The 19,927-nt window shown below is 35.1% G+C and overlaps 2 protein-coding genes across 2 annotated transcripts in view; both read left to right on the top strand.

The window, feature by feature from the left end:
* LOC109832931 (5-methyltetrahydropteroyltriglutamate--homocysteine methyltransferase 2) lies at positions 3,412-10,466 on the top strand. The gene is made up of 13 exons (XM_020400427.1): positions 3,412-3,554; positions 5,390-5,743; positions 5,875-5,962; positions 6,816-6,943; positions 7,044-7,235; positions 7,325-7,524; positions 7,610-7,773; positions 7,886-7,966; positions 8,054-8,220; positions 8,309-8,414; positions 8,503-8,826; positions 8,920-9,048; positions 9,866-10,466. Exons 2-13 carry the CDS (start codon positions 5,394-5,396, stop codon positions 10,232-10,234), a joined length of 2,298 nt encoding a protein of 765 aa, XP_020256016.1. The 5' UTR covers positions 3,412-3,554; positions 5,390-5,393; the 3' UTR covers positions 10,235-10,466.
* Positions 15,343-19,927, top strand: part of LOC109832929 (double-stranded RNA-binding protein 1-like) — an 8,103-nt gene continuing 3,518 nt past the window's right edge. The window contains 5 exon segments of the mRNA XM_020400425.1: positions 15,343-15,576; positions 15,579-15,692; positions 16,781-17,016; positions 17,101-17,320; positions 17,964-18,404. Of these exon segments, the coding sequence (XP_020256014.1) occupies positions 15,501-15,576; positions 15,579-15,692; positions 16,781-17,016; positions 17,101-17,320; positions 17,964-18,404 (1,087 nt within the window). The 5' untranslated portion in view covers positions 15,343-15,500.

The raw sequence follows: 19,927 nt of genomic DNA, 5'->3' as shown, positions 1-19,927 counted from the left end.
GTATCCGCATGCATATCCACTTATATATCTTTATCTATATCCATAACCGTATTCGATTTTATGGATATGAATATGAATTTCCCTTATCAAGGTATATCTATATCCGTATCTGTACCTGTACATGTATCCGTAACCGTATTCGAGATGAGTAAGCAGATATAAATATGGTAAGCATCAAATCCGAGCCATATCCAGACCGAATGCACCCCGAAATGCTATGACGTTTCCCCGGATCAAAGTACCTTTGTAAACTCCGTCGAAACCACATTTCAACATGTTATTGCTTCCTAGGTTTTTTTGTCACTTTCCATCATCTCTTAGGTGGTTACAAATAAAACAATTTACGGATCCAAATTCACGTGTTCATTTTTTGTATTTTTTAAGGGTCAGATAATTGGCTAAATATCATAAAACTCCTCTTAACTTTGAATGTTTATTAGAAAACCCCCCTTTAACTTTTAAAATATCATAAAACCCCTTTTAAGTTTAGGGGTTATTAAAAAACTCTCTTTAACTTTGAGATTTATCAGAAAAACCCCCAAATTTAGAGGGTCTTCTGATAAAATCTGAATGTTAGGGGGTGGTTTTGTGATAATCTCTATACTTAAAAGTGATTTTCTGATATTTTGAAAGTTAAGGGGGATTTTCTGATAATAATCCGAAGTTAAGGGGGTTTGTGACATTTAGCCTCAATAATTTGTAATCTAAAACGTCTCACCAGCTTGAGTCTATTTCATGAATCCAAACCAAAAATATTTATCATAACAATTTAGAGCCTGATAATTAACACCGCTAAACTTTTAGTCTTTTAGTGAGAGGCTGAGAGCTACGAATATGAGAAGTTAATTACGTGTCATGATGGAGGCAAGCATAAAGTGGAGGCCACATAATCGCACTAACCCTAGCACTAATGATAAGGATACAACCTTTAGTCAAGTCGGCTTGCTATTTTTGTGCTCGCATGAATCTTTAAGGGTTTTTTTCGTCTCCCACATCTTTAATATTTTGAATAGCCCCTTAAATTTTCACATCTTAAAAACAGTCGCCCAAATCTTTTAATCTACTGTTGACAAGAGGGGCAAATTTCCAAATACTTAAAAAGTTTAGGGGACTAAATGCAAAATATGAAGATTTGGGGGACTAATTTGAAAATATAAAGATTTGCGTGACTACTTTCAACATATTGAAGATGTGGGGGACTAATATTTAAAAAAGCCTAATCTTAAAATGTAAATTGTTTAGAAGATTAACATTGTCAAAATGGAAACCGCAAAATAAAATTTATCCAAAATAAAAAGAAGAAGAAATGCAACGTAACTAGTCCCCACCAACTCAAGCGCCCACTCGTCCACGGTCCACCTACCCCCAGGTCGCTATACGGTAAAAATAAAGATACGAATCTCAGTTTTAAGTCTTTAAGAAATATTTTAAGAAATATCTCAAGCATCACGTTCGCTATATCCACTCCCAAACAGTAATTTTGGGAGTTGGATTGCCGAAAATGCCCTTTTGTTGCCACCGGAGAAAGAACAATTAATTAGGATCGAAAAAACAATTGATGTATTTCGTTGAGTAGATTAATACTTTGATTTTCTAATAAATTTTATTATTATCCTTCATTATAGTCTAACACTTCAAACATTTCAAACACTTAAACAAATTTTATTAACGATTTTAAAAATTCAAATTATATTAAAATTAAACCAACATTTATATATGTTCTCAAAAAAATTTAATTTTTTTTAATAACACTTCAAACATTTTTAACAAATAAAAATCATTAATAGTTTTCATAAAAAATCAGCACGGTGGGACACAAAAAAAGACAGAAAAATTAATTACCCATCGGATTGGCTGTCCGGTGAGAGAAGGGCAATTTAGTCCTCACACACCCCCAAAGTTACTGTTTGGGAGTGTGAATAGTTAGACCCCTCAAGCATCCTCCTATGGGAGAACTCCATAAATTTGTGGAATACTTGGGAGCTCCTAAGGGGATGAGGACCCACTAAAATTTATTTTTTATTAAATTTATTATTTTAAAATACATTTATAAAATATTATTTTTAGGAGAATGTATTTTTTAAATAATATTTGAGTTTTTGGTTGGGAGTTTGTTAGAATATTTCTCCTTGTAGGGAGCTTCTAAGTGGGCCCCATGCTTGAGAGCACTCCAACAAGAGCTCCCTACCAGGAGATTGTTGGAGATGCTCTAAAAAACTTAAATTTGAGTGGATCACCGATAAATCCATTACACCGGAAAATAATTGCACAAAACTTGTTTTACATGATTTTACAAAACGCCACAAAACTTTTGGATTGTTACTCATGCCCATCCCCCACCCTCAACACCCCCCAAACTTTAAAAAAAAAGGAAAAAAAACAAACAAGCCCACCCACCCAAAAAAACAAGTGTTCTATAAATTTTTTTAAGCCAAAACATTAGCAGAGGTTCCTCCGTGTTTGACAAATTTTTTTTGGGTTCTTAACATTTAGATGTCATCAATGGAGGATCTAACATTATCCCCAGTTTTCAACGTAGGTTATTTTTTATAAACTTCTGTCACATCTTGCTGACATGATCCGGACATGTTATTATTATGTCCCAAAAAATTGGTTAGCAAAAGTCCAAGTTCAATACAAACTTATAAATTCACTATTTTTTGTGTGAATAAATAAACTTAGACTTTCACTAATTTGTTTTTAGTAACATAGCAGGGTCATCTCATCGTCACATCAGTAAGATTTAATGAGAGTTTGTAAAAAGAACTTAGGTTGATGGATAAGGTAATGGTAAGAAACCCCTAATGATGACGTTCAAACCGAAAGCATCCAAATAATATTTGCTGGATGCATTAGAGACATCCACTAACCTTTGCCTAATTTTTTTCCCTATTAGTCATACAAAGTGACTAGGTTTTAGTTTTTATGGCTTAAATGCTGCTATATATAAGGTAGGTCTGAAAAACAGCTTCATATCGGAAAAGAAATTTAATCAGTTAAGGGGGAAAATAAAGGTAAATTTCACAAAAACTCTGTAAGTTTGGCATATCTATGATCACCCTATGAATAATTTATCTCTAAACCCCTGTAACTCGAGGGGTTTCACACAAAACCCCCTAACATTCTTCTACTCATATTTATTTTCAAGTCTGGGATATTTTCATACTTTCTTCATCACGTGTCTAGCGTGTGACAAATTAGAATTTGATGGTGTTACATAGCAATCTTCAGCGAACTTAGTGGAGTAGAATAAGTTCCGGGCGTTATATGCAAAATCCCCGGAATTTGGGGAATTAAAAATAGCAAAGGGCGCTATTTAAAAAATGAAAAGGTAAGGGTTTTTTTGGAAATTTACCCAAAATACAAATTAACATTTTCTCACTCTCAGTAATCCCTGATCAGCTACCAGATCTGGGTGTGGTGACCCCTCACTCCTCTATAAATAATCCTACCCCCTCCCCTCTCCAATTCGCGCCTCTTTCGAGTCTTACGCCCGATTTCCCTCTCCCTCGAAGGACTCTACCAGCGACCGAGTTCTACTCTCCACCACCAAGGTGAGCTCCGCTTCCTTCATTCTCTCCTCTCCACTCGATCCCTTTATTTTAAGATTCTCCTCTGTCTTGATCTCTCGTTTCCTGTTCTTTACTTCTCTTTCTCAATAATTTTGGTTAGTTTCCATCGGATCTAGGGTTTTTCCTTTAGTCGTGCTTGATCTTGCGTGCTACTGGTGAGTTAGGTTTCTTGTTTTACTTGGATCTGTTTATTTTTGGATCTTGATTTTAGATCTGGTACCTTACGAGCGCGGATCTTTGGATCTGATCTCATGAAGCTCGATAAATCTCCAGATCCTTGCATCTCATTTCGGTATTTGACGGAAATATGATCAGATCTGTGTATTATTTAAGTGGATACGGTATAGATCTGAAGTAGGTCAAGTGAGTCTGAGATATATTTGAAGTAGGCGGAGTGGAGATCTCTCTACTTAAATTTGATTTTATTCGTGAATATTTTCTGGCGCCTAATTAGAAATATGATTATCTGCTGCTAAACTTTGTTTGGTACAGTTATTAATTATAATTAACCCAAAAGTTTGTTCTTTTCTATTTCATTCTATTCAAGTTTTTCATTAAGAAATTTGTACTTTCCCCCCCTACATTTGTTGGTCTGGTTTCAAGAATCATTATTTACTACTCCATTAGGATCTGTCATTTTCAGAATTGATTCATGATTCTGGAATGTGGTAAACCTGACGACTAGCTTATTTCCTCTCCGAAGTTAATAAAATTTAGGTATTTGTGCATTTCAGTGTACATAGTAGCGGTTAAAGAACTTTTGCAGCCTACCATGTTAGATTAAACCGATGCTCTGATTAGTTAGTTTGAAACTCATCCAAGAGATGGATCAAGTGATTATTTGCTTATTGACTTCAATGAAAACTCTACTCCAACTTGGAAATGGTCTATCTGATAATAGTTGACAGTGTCCTATCCATCTAATAGATTAATACTTAGAACAATGATAACTAGGATATATGAGGTAATTTGCACGTTACAAATTAAATTTTGTCACGACAGCGCAGAATTAATCCATTTAAATACTTAGAGGAGAGCAAAACGGCTCGAGCTGATAGATGGTGGATGAGAACTGTATAATTTGAGTCTGGGTGTTCCTCTTCTTTGGAAACAAATTAATTTTAAAGGAAATGATTAATGATTGGCAACCTTGACAAATGTTCTATACAACATTTTGACATTAAATTGTATGTTCTGTTCATAAATTTGAGTGGTAACTAGCACAGGTTGGTGCTGTATATGAAAGAATAATGCACCCATGTGCAAAATGTAGATGATTAATAGATGGAGGCATGTAGTATAACTTTAAAGGTGCAAGTTCTTACATTTATAACTGGGATCTGTGATATTAGTAGATTAATTAAAATTTTAAAACTTGCAAAGATTTATATTACTTGATCTGATTTGCTTATTCTGGTAATAAGATGATAACTATCTGCCTTAATTTCCCAATTTCCCTTCCCGGTTTACTGATTTCCAAATGACTTAATTTCCCAATTTCCCTTCCCGGTTTACTGATTTCCAAATGACTTAATTTCCCAATTTCCCTTCCCGGTTTACTGATTTCCAAATGACTTAATTTCCCAATTTCCCTTCCCGGTTTACTGATTTCCAAATGACTTAATTTCCCAATTTCCCTTCCCGGTTTACTGATTTCCAAATGACAATATTGAACTATTTCGTTGAGTCGTGCAATTTAAACACCTACTGTTTTCTCCATTGTCTTATTTATTTATTTTGTGTTTGTGCATAATTTCCGTTAGTTATGTTTGATAATACTACAACGTTGGATATCTAATTTTTTTATCTGTTACTAGAAAGATGGCATCACACATTGTTGGATATCCACGCATGGGCCCAAAGAGAGAGCTCAAGTTTGCTCTTGAGTCTTTCTGGGATGGCAAGAGCTCTGCTGAGGACTTGCAGAAGGTTGCTGCGGATCTCAGGTCATCCATTTGGAAGCAAATGGCTGATGCTGGCATCAAATACATTCCTAGCAACACCTTTTCGTATTATGATCAGATGCTCGACACAACTGCCATGCTCGGTGCTGTTCCTGATAGATATGGCTGGAATGGTGGGGAAATTGGTTTTGACACCTTCTTCTCTATGGCTAGGGGAAATGCCACAGTCCCAGCTATGGAAATGACCAAGTGGTTTGACACTAACTAGTAAGCAATCCTAACCCCTCATGAACCTCTTTGCATATATGATCTTCTTTTTTTTCCAGATTTATGATGGATATGTTCTTGTATGACTGGGATTATGGACTAACGTTTTGTGTGTATATTTGTGATTCCAGCCATTTCATCGTCCCCGAGTTGGGCCCCAACACAAAGTTTTCCTATTCATCTCACAAGGCAGTGAATGAGTACAAGGAAGCCAAGGCGGTATGGACTTGTAACCATTTTCTGTTGTTATGAGCAAGTATCTTAATATGTCAGTTTTATCTAAAACTTGGTATAGAGCATCATGCCTTCCCAACTGTATATAATTATTACCTTCATAACCTATTCCGCATCTTAGACATTAGTCGTCTCTTTGCAGGACACGTGTAGCATGATTTTTGAATTATTATTACATTCAAGATGCAACAAATTTCTAGTGATATTTTGTGGATCCCTTGATCTTTATGTTAATGTTGGATCATAAGCCAATCAAGCCTTCATATATTTTGTTCAATTCTGTAGATAATATATCCTTTCAATAAAACTATAAACACCATGCTTATATTAAAACATCACATCTGATTATCTGCAAAAGAAGTAAGGAGTTTTTGAGCAAAGCAAAGAAATCAAGATTACAACTGAAGTAATTGTTACTTCTCAAATATCCATCTATGAAGTCAACAGCTGGCTCTGGATATTCATAAGAAAACCTGGCTTCTCTAAGCAAGCATATTACTTTCCTCATTTCCCTTCTTTCTTTAAAGAAGAAAGACAACCAAGGCCATCTTTTGTATTTTAAGAAATTTGAAACTGTACATTTCCCTTTCATTGTTGTTGAGTCTGATTACGTGTTTGAAAAATAAAACTGAAACCTGGTAAATGATGGAAAGATCTCAAACCTTTTAAATGCGTGTGGTGGACTAGATTTGATATTTTGCATATAACCTTTAGTTCTGTAACTGTACCCTAGACACTTACCCTTTGTCTCCTGAATTTTCTTACCGAGCAAGCTACGCTCTCAAGTTCTTGTTTCATTAAATTCATTTAGCTCATTGCTCCAAATTATTTGTTTCAGCAAGGAGTTGACACTGTTCCAGTGCTTGTTGGACCCGTGACTTACCTGTTGCTCGCAAAGCCTGCCAAGGGAACAGAGAAGTCTTTCTCTCCTCTGTCACTTCTCGAGAGCATTCTTCCTGTCTACAAGTAAGGAAATACCAAGATGCTTATTGGATAGTGCCAATTTCCCTTTAAGTGCTCTTTATCACCTAGAATTTCTCAAGGCTTATAATATAATCGTGTACAGGGAAGTTATTGCTGAGTTGAAGGCAGCCGGTGCTTCATGGATTCAGTTTGATGAGCCTACCCTTGTTTTGGATCTTGGTGCTCACCAGTTGGAGGCATTCACTAAAGCATACTCAGATCTAGAATCAACGCTTTCTGGTTTGAATGTTGTTGTCGAGACATACTTTGCTGATGTCCCTGAGGAAGCATACAAGTCAGTTGCTTTGCCTTCATGCTGTATAAATATGTGTAAATTTCCAAATAGTAGCTTACTTATAATTTACATTCTCTTGCCTATTTCAGGACCATCACTGCCTTGAATAGCATCTCAGGTTATGGTTTCGATCTTGTCCGTGGAACCAAGACCCTTGACTTGGTTAAAAGCAGCTTTCCCTCTGGAAAGTACCTTTTTGCTGGAGTTGTGGATGGGAGAAACATTTGGGCCAATGATCTTGCTGCATCCCTTGCTACTCTTCAGTCTCTTGAGTCCATTGTGGGCAAAGGTATATATCTGCGTCCATGCCATTTCTTTTATGCAGTGAAAATTTATGGAATTGCTGAATTTTTTTGTTTTGATTTCTTTAACAGACAAGCTTGTGGTCTCGACCTCTTGCTCGCTCATGCACACTGCTGTTGATCTTGTGAATGAGACAAAGTTGGATGATGAGATCAAGTCATGGTTGGCTTTTGCTGCTCAGAAGGTTGTTGAAGTTAATGCCTTGGCTAAGGCATTGGCTGGTTCAAAGGATGAGGTATGGTCATTCTTCCAAAACAACCCTCTATGTGAAATATTAGTATATAATAAAATAAATGGTCAGCATAAATTGAAATTCCATTGACAGTTAATACTGTTGCTATCCACAGGCTTTCTTCTCAGCGAATGCTGCTGCCCAGGCTTCAAGGAAATCATCTCCTAGGGTGACCAATGAAGAAGTACAGAAGGCTGTAAGTAGAACTTCATACCCGTAAATTTTCTTGAATTTCAACAAAGAGACTTTATTTACCAGCCCAACTGCCTCGTTCTTTTCTTAGGCTGCTGCACTTAAGGGCTCAGACCACCGTCGTGCAACAAATGTTAGCACCAGGCTAGATGCTCAGCAGAAGAAGCTGAACCTTCCAGTTCTCCCTACCACCACCATTGGGTCATTCCCCCAGACTGTGGAGCTCCGAAGAGTTCGCCGTGAGTACAAAGCAAAAAAGTATGTCCTTTTCAATATTTGCTTCGAATTTGTTTTATTAACATATACTAATGTAGGAGATTATATTCGTCATTTCACCTCATTGCAGGATTTCTGAGGAGGAGTACGTTAGCGCCATTAAGGAGGAAATAAACAAGGTTGTCAAGCTCCAGGAAGAACTTGACATTGATGTGCTTGTTCATGGAGAGCCTGAGGTGAGCTAATGGTTAAATAATTCTCCCATGTAATTGTGAAGAAATAGCAGTTGTTTTTATATTAACCTAAACTTTCCTTTTTGCACAGAGAAACGATATGGTTGAATACTTTGGTGAGCAGTTGCAAGGTTTTGCCTTCACTGTCAACGGATGGGTCCAATCTTATGGTTCACGATGTGTCAAGCCTCCCATCATTTACGGTGATGTAAGTCGCCCCAAGGCCATGACTGTTTTCTGGTCGTCAATGGCCCAGAGCATGACTGCTCGCCCAATGAAGGGAATGTTGACTGGCCCGGTTACCATCCTCAACTGGTCTTTTGTTAGAAATGACCAACCGAGGTTTGAGACTTGTTATCAGATTGCTCTTGCCATTAAGAAGGAAGTCGAGGACTTGGAAGCTGCTGGTATTACGGTAGGCTTTCTTTTTCAAAATAGCTGTTTCGGTTCTTAAGTATTGAAAATGTTGAATGGAAATCTCACCTATTGTTTTGTGGTTTTTGTGAAGGTCATCCAAATTGATGAAGCAGCTCTTAGGGAAGGTTTGCCTCTTCGTAAGTCTGAGCAGGCTTTCTACCAGGATTGGGCTGTTCACTCCTTCAGAATCACCAATTGCGGTGTCCAGGACACAACTCAGGTCCTTCCCATACCTAAACTATAGGCTATATGATATATAACAACAATAACGACTATAAAAAAGTCTTTGCAAATTTTTAGGATCACTTACATGAATCTTCTTCCATTCAGTTATGTTAAGGGCCATCTCCTCTATTAAGTTAACCATCATTATATTTTTTAATTGCTTCCAGTCAAGTTCCTTTTAAGCTTTAGTCTTTCCTACTCTGTTAATGATAATTGTGTAGTTGCACTCCTAATTAGTGCATGTAGTTGCATTCATGGCACATTTTTAAACAATATCATTCAATTCCGTCATTTTATTCAAAATGAGTACGAGTTCCTACAAACACATTTTTTCCTCGTCATATCTCTTAGTGTATATGCATACTTCCACTGTAACGTTCTCATTTTTTGCTATGCTTATTTTTTACATATATTGTTTCTTAATTGTCCAAAATTCCTATCCATATAACAATATTGATCTTATAGCTTTTTTTCCTTTTTTGAGGGAATCGTTAATAGAATTTCTCCTCCAATTTCATAGGTGTTTTATGATAACTTGGAACTCCACCAATACTCTATCTTAACGCTTCTACTTTGATTTGATGCAGCTTGTTATTCTTAATCTAGTAATCTTGACGAATAGCTGTTCTAAGTAGTGAAGCATATTATTTGATGAAGCATCCTCCTATTTCTTAACCAGCAATACGTGATATATATTCATTTCTTTGCATAGTTCTACTAAATTTATATCTCATGTATTTTACTTGGTTCAACATAGTCTATGATTACGTGATTAACTCTCCGCTAATATTTTGACGATCGACTCCTCACAGATCCACACCCACATGTGCTACTCCAATTTCAACGACATCATCCACTCCATCATCAACATGGATGCTGACGTCATCACCATCGAGAACTCCCGATCCGATGAAAAGCTCCTCTCCGTTTTCCGTGATGGAGTGAAGTACGGCGCTGGAATCGGCCCAGGAGTCTACGACATCCACTCCCCTAGAATCCCGTCCACAGAGGAAATCGCTGACCGCATCAACAAAATGCTTGCAGTTCTCGAGACCAACATTCTCTGGGTTAACCCTGACTGTGGTCTGAAGACCCGCAAGTACGGTGAGGTTAAGCCTGCACTCACCAACATGGTTGCTGCTGCTAAGCAGCTTCGAACCCAGCTTGCAAGCGCCAAGTGAAGATTAAGATGTTATGATTGAAATCGGGTGTAATTTTCATCAGATTTTTGGTGAAAGGAAGGAAACTGTGTGGGATTAATAATAATGGGTTTGTCTGTGGTTTAGGGTATTAGATTTATTGTCATATGCGGGCTTTTTTCGTTCTTGGTTTATGAATATTGTTGAGGCATATAATGCCATAATGTAACTTTGATAATTCTGAAGGGAAAGAAAGTTTGTTAGTTTGCTGGTTTGTTTGCATCTCTGTGTCGAGCGTCATCGGCTTTGTAGGCCCTTACCAATTGTTATATTAATCTGACTCTTTGCCTTGCAAGTAATTTAGAAATGGTTTTTTATTAGTCCTGAAGGATTTTCATATCTTGAAATTAGTTCCTTGGCAAAAGATTAAGTGAGGGGTTAAAGGAGACTTAACCCCATCTTAACCCGCCTAACACAAAAAATCTATATAATGGTTAAAGTGAGTTAATTTTTCATAATTTGCCAAACATAAAAAAATATAAAAGAGTTAAGCTAACCCCTCTAGAGGGATTAAAATAAGCTACCCCTCAAAATGAGGGGTTTACTAATACTCCTATTTAGAAGGGTTAACTAGAAAGATTAATAGTTAACCCTTCTAATTATAAAAAATGGTCAAAGTCATTGTTATTCCCAGGCTAAAATAAAACTTATTTAACGAGTTAATAATTTAGTCATTCAGATTATCGAATATGCTAAGTACATTAATCATTCACTTTAACCTTTCTTCCTTAACTATTTGCCAAACGGAGCGTTATATCTTAGTATTTTGAAATAAGAGCCCTAAATCTTCATATTTTGAAATTAGCCCCCCAAATCTCCATATTTTGAAATTAGTCCCCCAAATCTCTTCAAGCTGCTGCTAATGTCAGTAGAGCTAAGCGAGTTGGGGGACTAATTTCAAAATAGGCAGATTTGGGGGACTCATATCAAAATATCAAGATTTGGAGGGCTAGGTCAAAGTATGAAAGTTTTATGGCACTACCATCGAAGAAACCCTTTAGAAATAAGCTTGAGATTGAGGGTAATTGGCTATAAAATGTTACGCTATAATTTTGAGTAATAGGTGGAAATGATATTGTGAATACCTTGAGTTTGTCTCCCTTAAATTGGTCCAAAGGATGCGATGAAATTCAATGAACATTAAAAGCTAACGTTTAGGATTTAATACTACCATATCTAAGGTATCTTAATATTATTTCGCACTTGATACGCTAGTTCTTTCCATGCGTATTAGATTTTGGAGAATATACAAGTCCGAATACGTTTTCTTTTAAAGGCATGGGATTCAGGTTCACGTAATGTACACTCAAATGCCCTCCTAATAAATCAGATTTTGTAATTTTAAAATATATAAATAAATAAAATTCAAGTATACAAATAAGGAGAATGAATACATACAAATGTCCTAATCAGGGAATTTCAAATGCATTTCACACAAACTTATAAAAATCTTAACTTAATAAAGATGCATGTCTTATATCTTACTAAATTATTGACCTAACAGTTGCGGAAAAAAAAAAATTATTACCGTCTTGTTTCAAAAATTGTAGCGCATGCTATTAATTCAAAGAACCGAACTGAAGAAGACACTAGAGAAAGTGCATCGTGTTTAGTGGAGTTCTGACTTGATCCAGTGAATTTACACCAATATAATTAGTTTTTTCTCGTCCATCCCTCCTCACGTAAATTTATCTTAGTAAATATTAGTTTTCTTTGTTATCGACACACTAATGTCAAGTCTTCTCTTTAAAAAATAAGAAAAATATAAGATTTATTGAAATCTGTAAGCAATATTTAAATTTTAAAAAATAAGCCTACAGCTTCGATGCTCCATGAAGATTTGTTGGAGCACCGGTGACATATCTGTAAATAAATTCCTTAAAAATAGCTCTCACATCTCTAGATAGATAGATTTGACGGTTAGGAGGTGTTCCACACCCAAAATTATAATTAACTATAATTTCAATTAGTAAAAAGGTTAATTTAGAAAATACAATTTAGGAGAGAAACAAAATTTATGATTAGTTAGAAATCTCCAACTAACTAATATTTCACGTATAATTTTTACCGCGTTATCATGTAACGCTCCGCACTTTCCATAAGAAAAAAAAACTTCTCAATCAAATTTTTGTGAGCTTTCAATTTCCATTTTGTGCATTCGAAATAGAAGCGAGTCTCAGGGCCCACAAGGAGCAGGGCAGGCGAGAATGGTTTAATTTTATAGAACACTATGTTTATTCTTGTGAAGAGAAGCACCATAAAGGCACCCCTATCTTTTTCTTTTTAAAAAAAAATTAATTATATAGAACACTATGTTATGCTCATTGTTCTTCGCCTCTATACAATAATTGGATGAAGTAATTATGTCATGTGATGTAAATTATTGACTAAATTAAAAACTTAATCTCTATGTTTATAAGCTAATTAATCAAGACGAAAGAAGCAACAGAATGGTTGCTTTTAGGATAGAAAGCAATTAGAAAAGAATTTTGAAAGACTAAAGTACCATTTCTTATTTTAGCTGATTTTTTTTTGTCAATTTAAAAAATTGAGAAAAGCCTATTTTGGAGCACCAAAGCAAACCTCAAAAAATAAAAGGGAAAAATGCTTCCAGCCCCCAAAAGCCAAGTGAACGTGCTTCCCACCCCCAAGACTTAGTCAATGGGCGTTTTACCCCTAAAAATAAAGAATCTGTTCTATGAGCCCCCAAAACACAAAACCAAGATATTAAAACATGTGAAGACCATAATACCCTTCTCTCTCTTTCTTTTTTTATTAAAATATGATGAGGATTATTTTATTATTTTTATTTTCTCTCTCTCTTTATCCTGATGTACCAAGAGGATAGTTGAAATGATTGATGAGGATTATTTTATTATTTTTGTTTTATATTATTTTCGTTGTTTGTATTGGGATGTTGTTAAAGTTATGAGTTAATTGTTAAGGTTACGAGTTAATTGTTAATTTTACGGGTCAATTGTTAAGGTTATGAATCCAATCTCTCTCTCTCTCTTTCTTTTTTAATTAAAATATGATGAGGGTTATTTTATTATTTTTGTTTTTCTCTCTTTCTCTATCATGATGTACCAAGATGATAGTTGAAATAATTAATGAGGATTATTTTATTATTTTTATTTTTTATTATTTTGGTTGTTTGTATTAGGAGGTTGTTAAAGTTACGGGTTAATTGTTAATGTTACAAGTTAATTGTTAATGTTACGGGTCAATTGTTAAGGTTATGAATACTCTCTCTCTCTCTCATGATGTTTCTTTGATGATATTGAAATGATTAAAGAGGATTATTATTTTATTCTTTTTGTTTTTTATTCTTTTTGTATTTTTAGAATATTTGTTGTTAAGGATAATGGTTGGTTGTAAAGGTTATGCATTGATTGTTAAGGTTACGGGTTGGTTGTTAAGGTTAAGGGTTTGTTGTTAAGGTTATGGGTTTGTTGTGTAGGTTACGGATTTGTTGTTAAGGTTACGAGTTTAATTGTTAAGGTTACGTGTTTAATTGTTAAGGTTACGAGGTTACGGATTTGTTGTTAAGGTTACGAGTTTAATTGTTAAGGTTACGTGTTTAATTGTTAAGGTTACGGATTTAATTGTTAAGGTTACGTCTTTAATTGTTAAGGTTACGGGTTTAATTGTTACGGTTACGGTTTTATTAATTGTTAATGTTACGATTTAATTGTTAATGTTACAGGTTTAATTGTTAAGGTTAGGGGTTTAATTATTATGGTTACGGTTTTAATTGTTAAGGTTACGGGTTTAATTGTTAAGGTTACAGTTTACTTAACAATTAAACCGTTTGTTGTTAAGGTTGTGAATCCTCTCTCTCTCTATTTCTCTTTTTATTAAAATATGATGGGGATTATTTTATTATTTTTGTTTTCTCTCTCTCTTTATCATGATGTACCAAGAGGATAGTTGAAATGATTGATGAGGATTATTTTATTATTTTTTTAAATACGTAACCTTAACAATTAAATCCGTAACCTTAACAATTAAACACGTAACCTTAACAATTAAACTCATAACCTTAACAACAAATCCGTAACCTACACAATAAACTCATAACCTTAACAACCCTTAACCTTAACAACCATCCCGTAACCTTAACAATCAATGCATAACATTTACAACCAACCATTATCCTTAACAACGAATATTCTAAAAATACAAAAAGAATAAAAAACAAAAATAATAAAATAATAATCCTCTTTAATCATTTCAATATCATCAAAGAAACATCATGATAGAGAGAGAGAGAGAGAGAGAGAGAGAGGATTCATAACCTTAACAATTGACCCGTAACATTAACAATTAACTCGTAACCTTAACTATTAACCCGTAACTTTAACAATCTCCCAATACAAACAACCAAAATAATAAAAAACGAAAATAATAAAATAATCCTCATCAATCATTTCAACTATCCTCTTGGTACATCATGATAAAGAGAGAGAGAGAGAAAACAAAAATAATAAAATAATCCTCATCATATTTTAATAAAAAAAGAAAGAGAGAGAGAGGATTCATAACCTTAATAATTGACCCATAACATTAACAATTAACTCGTAACCTTAACAATTAACCTGTAACTTTAACAACCTCCCAATACAAACAACGAAAATAATAAAAAACAAAAATAATAAAATAATCATCATCAATCATTTTAACTATCCTCTTGGTACATCATGATAAAGAGAAAGAGAAAAACAAAAATAATAAAATAACCCTCATCATATTTTAATAAAAAAAGAAAGAGAGAGAAGGATATTATGGTCTTCACATGTTTTAATGTCTTGGATTTTGTATTTTGAGGGCTCAGAGAACAGATTCTTTATTTTTAGGGGTAAAACGCCCATTGACCAAGTCTTGGGGGTAGGAAGCACGTTCACTTGGCTTTTGGGGGCTAGAAACATTTTTCCCAAAATAAAATTAAGAAGGCAGCATTAATCTCAAAAAAAAAAAAAAATCACACCCATTTTATGAACCGACACCTACGAAAAACAACTATCCTATTTCCCAAGGAAATTACAATACTACCCTTCTACAGTACGATAAACGCGGGGCCAGCGTCCTTTCGCTCCTTTATCCCTGTCCCTTGATCGTCCCTCTTCTCCCTCCCCCGTCTCGTTCCCAATTCCAGCGTCAATCTCAAGCCAAAATCTCGGAAACCCTAGCCCTAATTCTGAACAAATTCCCATAAACCCTAACCATAGCCCTAGTCCCTAATCCTTCAATGTTCAAGAGTAGGCTTCAGGAGCTATGCCACCAGCGAATGTGGGCCGCGCCGGACTACAACGTTAGTTTGACGCCCCCGACTTCTCGAAGTCGTCGAAGGAGGCCCAGAACAAGGCCGCTCAGGCCGCCGTCGATCACTTCGCCGTCGCTCTCCCGCCACCGCCTACGAAAGCCTCCCCTCAAATCCCCGGTAAGTTTCTCTTTTTACGAAAATGCCCCTGGTTTAATTTTATCAGCAATTTTGAATTGTGAGGATACGTCTATTGTAGTTGAAGGTACTGTCAAATTGGCATTTTTATTTCCTTTTCGGATTGTTTTTTCCTTTAGATTTTACTCTTATTATTCTGTTATCTTTTTCATCATGCACAAAATTGGAGAACTGCACTGGAGAAAGTTGATCTCTTTTAATTGTGTACGTACAATATGAGAGAAATACTTCGTTGGTTTGTTTAAATTGTAGAAGTTGTTTGAAAATGAATTTAAATTTCATACAAGTCCTAGATTCACTTATTTTTCTTCTTTTGGATCACATAAATTTACAGGAGATTGTTTGTTGTTGTATTTCTTTTCTCGTTTCTATACTTATTATTACTATATATATGAGGTATATATGAAACTGCTGCAACTGCAACTGCAACTGCAAATGAAAGAAAATGATTATTTGTTACAAGTAACTATTTGCTTTTTTCTTTTGAATTATCCGTTCACAATGTTTATTTGCAAAATAAAAATTGTTACGAGTAATTATTTGCTTCTTTCTTTAGAATTATCCGTTCACAATGTTTATTTGCAAAATAAAAAAGGGGGAAAAATAGAGAACCAAATGTCATGCAAGGGTTGTTAATTGGGATTCTGTAGGGTTTCTTTTGTTAAAGTTGATTTCTTTGAAATTTCCCTTCCTCATGGCTTTTGTGCCTCTACTATTTTGCACTTATTTTGATAATTACACGAAATTGTAATTACAGATGAAGAAGTTGATGTCTGTTATTGTTTTTGTTTCAGTAACAAAAATTCCTTATTGGGTATTCTATAAGTTTTTTTCACAATTAAATTTAAGTTTCGCACAGAAGTTATACGCTTACTTTTTGCTCTTTTTGCACTAAAACCCTCAATTTTCATTCCTTGCAAAAAATTCTTATTACTATGAATTTGAAGTACATATGAAACTGCAACTGCAAATGGAAGAGTATGATTATTTATTATAAAGAATTATTTAATGTCGTTTGACAAATATCTTTTCACATTATTTATTTGAACAAAATTATTTAGCACTTGTAGAAAATCAAATTTCATTCAAGAGTCAGCTGCATACCTACGCTCAAAAGAACAATTTTGATCTGCCAAAATATGAAGCTGTTCGTGAGGGTTTTGCTCACGCTTCTCGCTTCAAGGCTAATGTGACAGTTGATGGGCAAACCTACAATAGTCCACAATTCTTCAATACAGTGAAAGAGGCTGAAAATGATGCTGCTAGAGTGGCTCTTTCATCTTTATCTGTAGATGAAAATCCACAGGCAAGTCGTAAATACATTACTACTAACTTAAGTATTTGACCATTACAGAGAAGTAACAGATACCTTAGTATTATAATCTTGCAGGATAATTCATCTCTGTACAAGAATATGCTGCAAGAGTTGGCAACAAAGGAAGGACTTCACTTGCCAAAGTACAACACAGTCAGCAGTGGTGCAAGTCACATGCCCGTTTTCTCTTCCACAGTTGAAATTGATGGTCATAGTTTTATGGGAGAAGTTGGAAGAAGTAAAAAGCAGGCGGAGATAAATGCCGCAAAAGTTGCTTGGTTTAAGCTTAAAGAACGTAAGTCCCGCTTCCAGCATTTTTGATGTTTGTAATCTCCATGAGCAGTGGCTCTTTTGTAAACTCTTTGTTGGTTAGATGTCTAAAACACTCGTGATTTCTCCTTGCTGATATATGTTTATGTACATCTCTTACCATATAGGTGACTGCAGTCTTTTTCTCTGGACACTATAGATCAGAATCTTTTCTATACATGATATATCTGATTCAAATCTTTACCTAGAATGTGTTCAATTATTCAATCACAGCATCTTCTTTCTTTTTTCATATGATGCTATGCTTCTCTTTATACTATGACATCTTAGCTTAACCCGACTTACCTTTTGCTTATTATTTCATGTTGACTTTATGTACAGTACATAGATTATATATCTTAGTATAAGTTCTAGGTAGGAGTTAACACATTCTCTCTCAAAATTCCTCTTATATTCATGTCAGTCATCCTTTGGAAATTTTTGTTACGCCTAGCTTCTGATGCTAGTATTCGACATATGTATAATATTCTATATTTATATTTTTGTAATTCTGTTAATGGTACGTGCTTAGAATTGTCTTGTAGCATCGCTGTATATGATTTTCATTAAATAGCAACATCATTTTTTAATGCTTTGATCTGGAGATGTTCATATTACTACATTTGCAGGTTCTGTTGTCAATTTCGGGAGAGCTAACTCTCCCTTTAGTTATTCAAAGCATGAACATATTGAACCTGCACCTTTAGGGTCAAAGTCAAAGGACACGAACTTGGCACACAAACAATTGGCTTCTTCAGGGTTGCAGTCAAGGGATATCCCTGACTTGGGGCTGCCTAAGCCTCTGTCAACTGCACTGTCATATGTCAAGGTGGTTAAAAGTGGAGATGTTTCAGCAAGAGCTAAACTTTCTTCTGGTTGTTTGGATAATGAACATCTTCAGCCTGCTTCCTTAGGGTCACAGCCGAAGGACAATAGGAACTTGATGTGTGAAAATCTTGAGTCAGCTTTCTCAGGGTCACAGTCAAAGGACACCAGGGACTTGGAGCTGCCAAAACCTCTCTCAGTTCCACTTTCATTTGTCGCGATGAAACATAGTGGAAATAATTCAGGTAGTATTCATTTTCTTTTGTTTTTTGTGCTATTGGTAAATAAGGTTTGCATTAATCAAGTGATGCTATTCTTGCATTGCCTTGGAGGTTCATGCTTCATCTTTAATGAGATATTAGTGAGGCGGGTATGTTCATTGCACGTGCCTACTCCATATAATTGTTGGATTATGTAAAGAAGTATGTACGACAGGGAGGATAGATATATGTAGAGGAGAATATATAAGCTAGTGTCTGCACAAATTCTAAGAGTGAAAGAGAGATTCGAAAAGTTTCATGCTTAAATTGAGCTGGAAAGTTTATCAATCTAATGTGAATTTCCCTTGAAGTTATATTTCTTGAGAAAATCTAAGTTTTTAGATAGTACAATTTGGTTTTAGTTAGTACAATTTGGTTGAACCAGAAACATTTGTGAAGTCATTTAACCAAACACATTTGTGAACGCCCTGGAGTCTTCATGTTTCATATTAAAAGTTCAATGTGAATGTACTTTATGATGCTTCTAAACCTTTCAAAACGATGAGGATGTGAAGAGTGATTTAATTCTTTAGTGTGTTGAAGACTGAAGTTTGTCGCCATTCAGATAGGATTTAGCAAAGGGTGAGTTCTTCTTCTTTGATAGAATAGTAAAGAAAAGGTACTTGACACGTGTAAAGTGACAGGAGAACTTTGTTCCACGTATAACTAAATGCAATTTTCAAATTTGTGAAGGGTAAAATTATCTGGGTTATTTTGTTCCCCAAAAGCACACAGGTGGTAGGCAGTATGGCTTTTTTGATATAGAGAGATTTATGCTCTGTGCGTAGGGAATATCCTTATGATACTGATTTTCTCCAATTTTCATGAATCCACCTAGTAAATTGTGCATTGCAGTCTGGGAATGAAATGTGCGTGTCACCAGATCTGGATAGAATCTATTTAACAACTTGAGGTTCTTAATGAGACAGTGTTGCAGCTGAACCCTTTGCACTTCCTATATTTTTCTGTTGTGCAAACAACTGAGTGTCAATCAAGCTACCTAAACATGCTTATCATATTTTCTTGTATATAGGTTCAATTTGTATAGCTGCACTATTATTTAGATATCTTCTGGATATGAAACCAGGTCATTAATTTTTATATTTTTGGTGAACATATATAGTTCTAATGTCTTATATCCTTTTACTGTTTCTATTTATTACTGCTTTACGTATTCTAACTCATGAGCGGCATGATAACCATGGCATCCTTTCCCATCAAAAGATTGCTAATTCATCATATCTGAAGGCTCTGTGGGAGATTTGACAAAATCTGTTTGCTTGTTTGATCTGATCCTGGCATCAACCCTTTAGTTGTCTAATTCATGACCAGGAGAAAAATAAGCACATAAGACACTTTTCACAAAATCCTAGTATGCCATTGGCCTGTGGTCAAGCCTTCTTATTGCTTATACATTTTAAGCTAGAAAAACCAGCTCTCCATAGTGTTCACCTCCATAAAATGGGTAAGAACCATCAAATAGCAACAAGATGTAAACATCTTAGGCT

Source organism: Asparagus officinalis, chromosome 3, assembly GCF_001876935.1.
Source record: "Asparagus officinalis chromosome 3, Aspof.V1, whole genome shotgun sequence".
NCBI lineage: Eukaryota > Viridiplantae > Streptophyta > Magnoliopsida > Asparagales > Asparagaceae > Asparagus > Asparagus officinalis.
The sequence above is the reverse complement of the archived record's forward strand: the minus strand, read 5'-3'. Positions and strand labels throughout refer to the sequence as shown.

Excerpts from the sequence above, each read along its gene's own strand:
- LOC109832931 (XM_020400427.1), top strand. The coding sequence starts at position 5,394 with ATGGCATCACACATTGTTGGATATCCACGCATGGGCCCAAAGAGAGAG. Across the intron at positions 5,963-6,815 it reads AGTACAAGGAAGCCAAGGCG|CAAGGAGTTGACACTGTTCC; the intron begins GTATGGACTTGT and ends TATTTGTTTCAG. Across the intron at positions 9,049-9,865 it reads GTGTCCAGGACACAACTCAG|ATCCACACCCACATGTGCTA; the intron begins GTCCTTCCCATA and ends GACTCCTCACAG.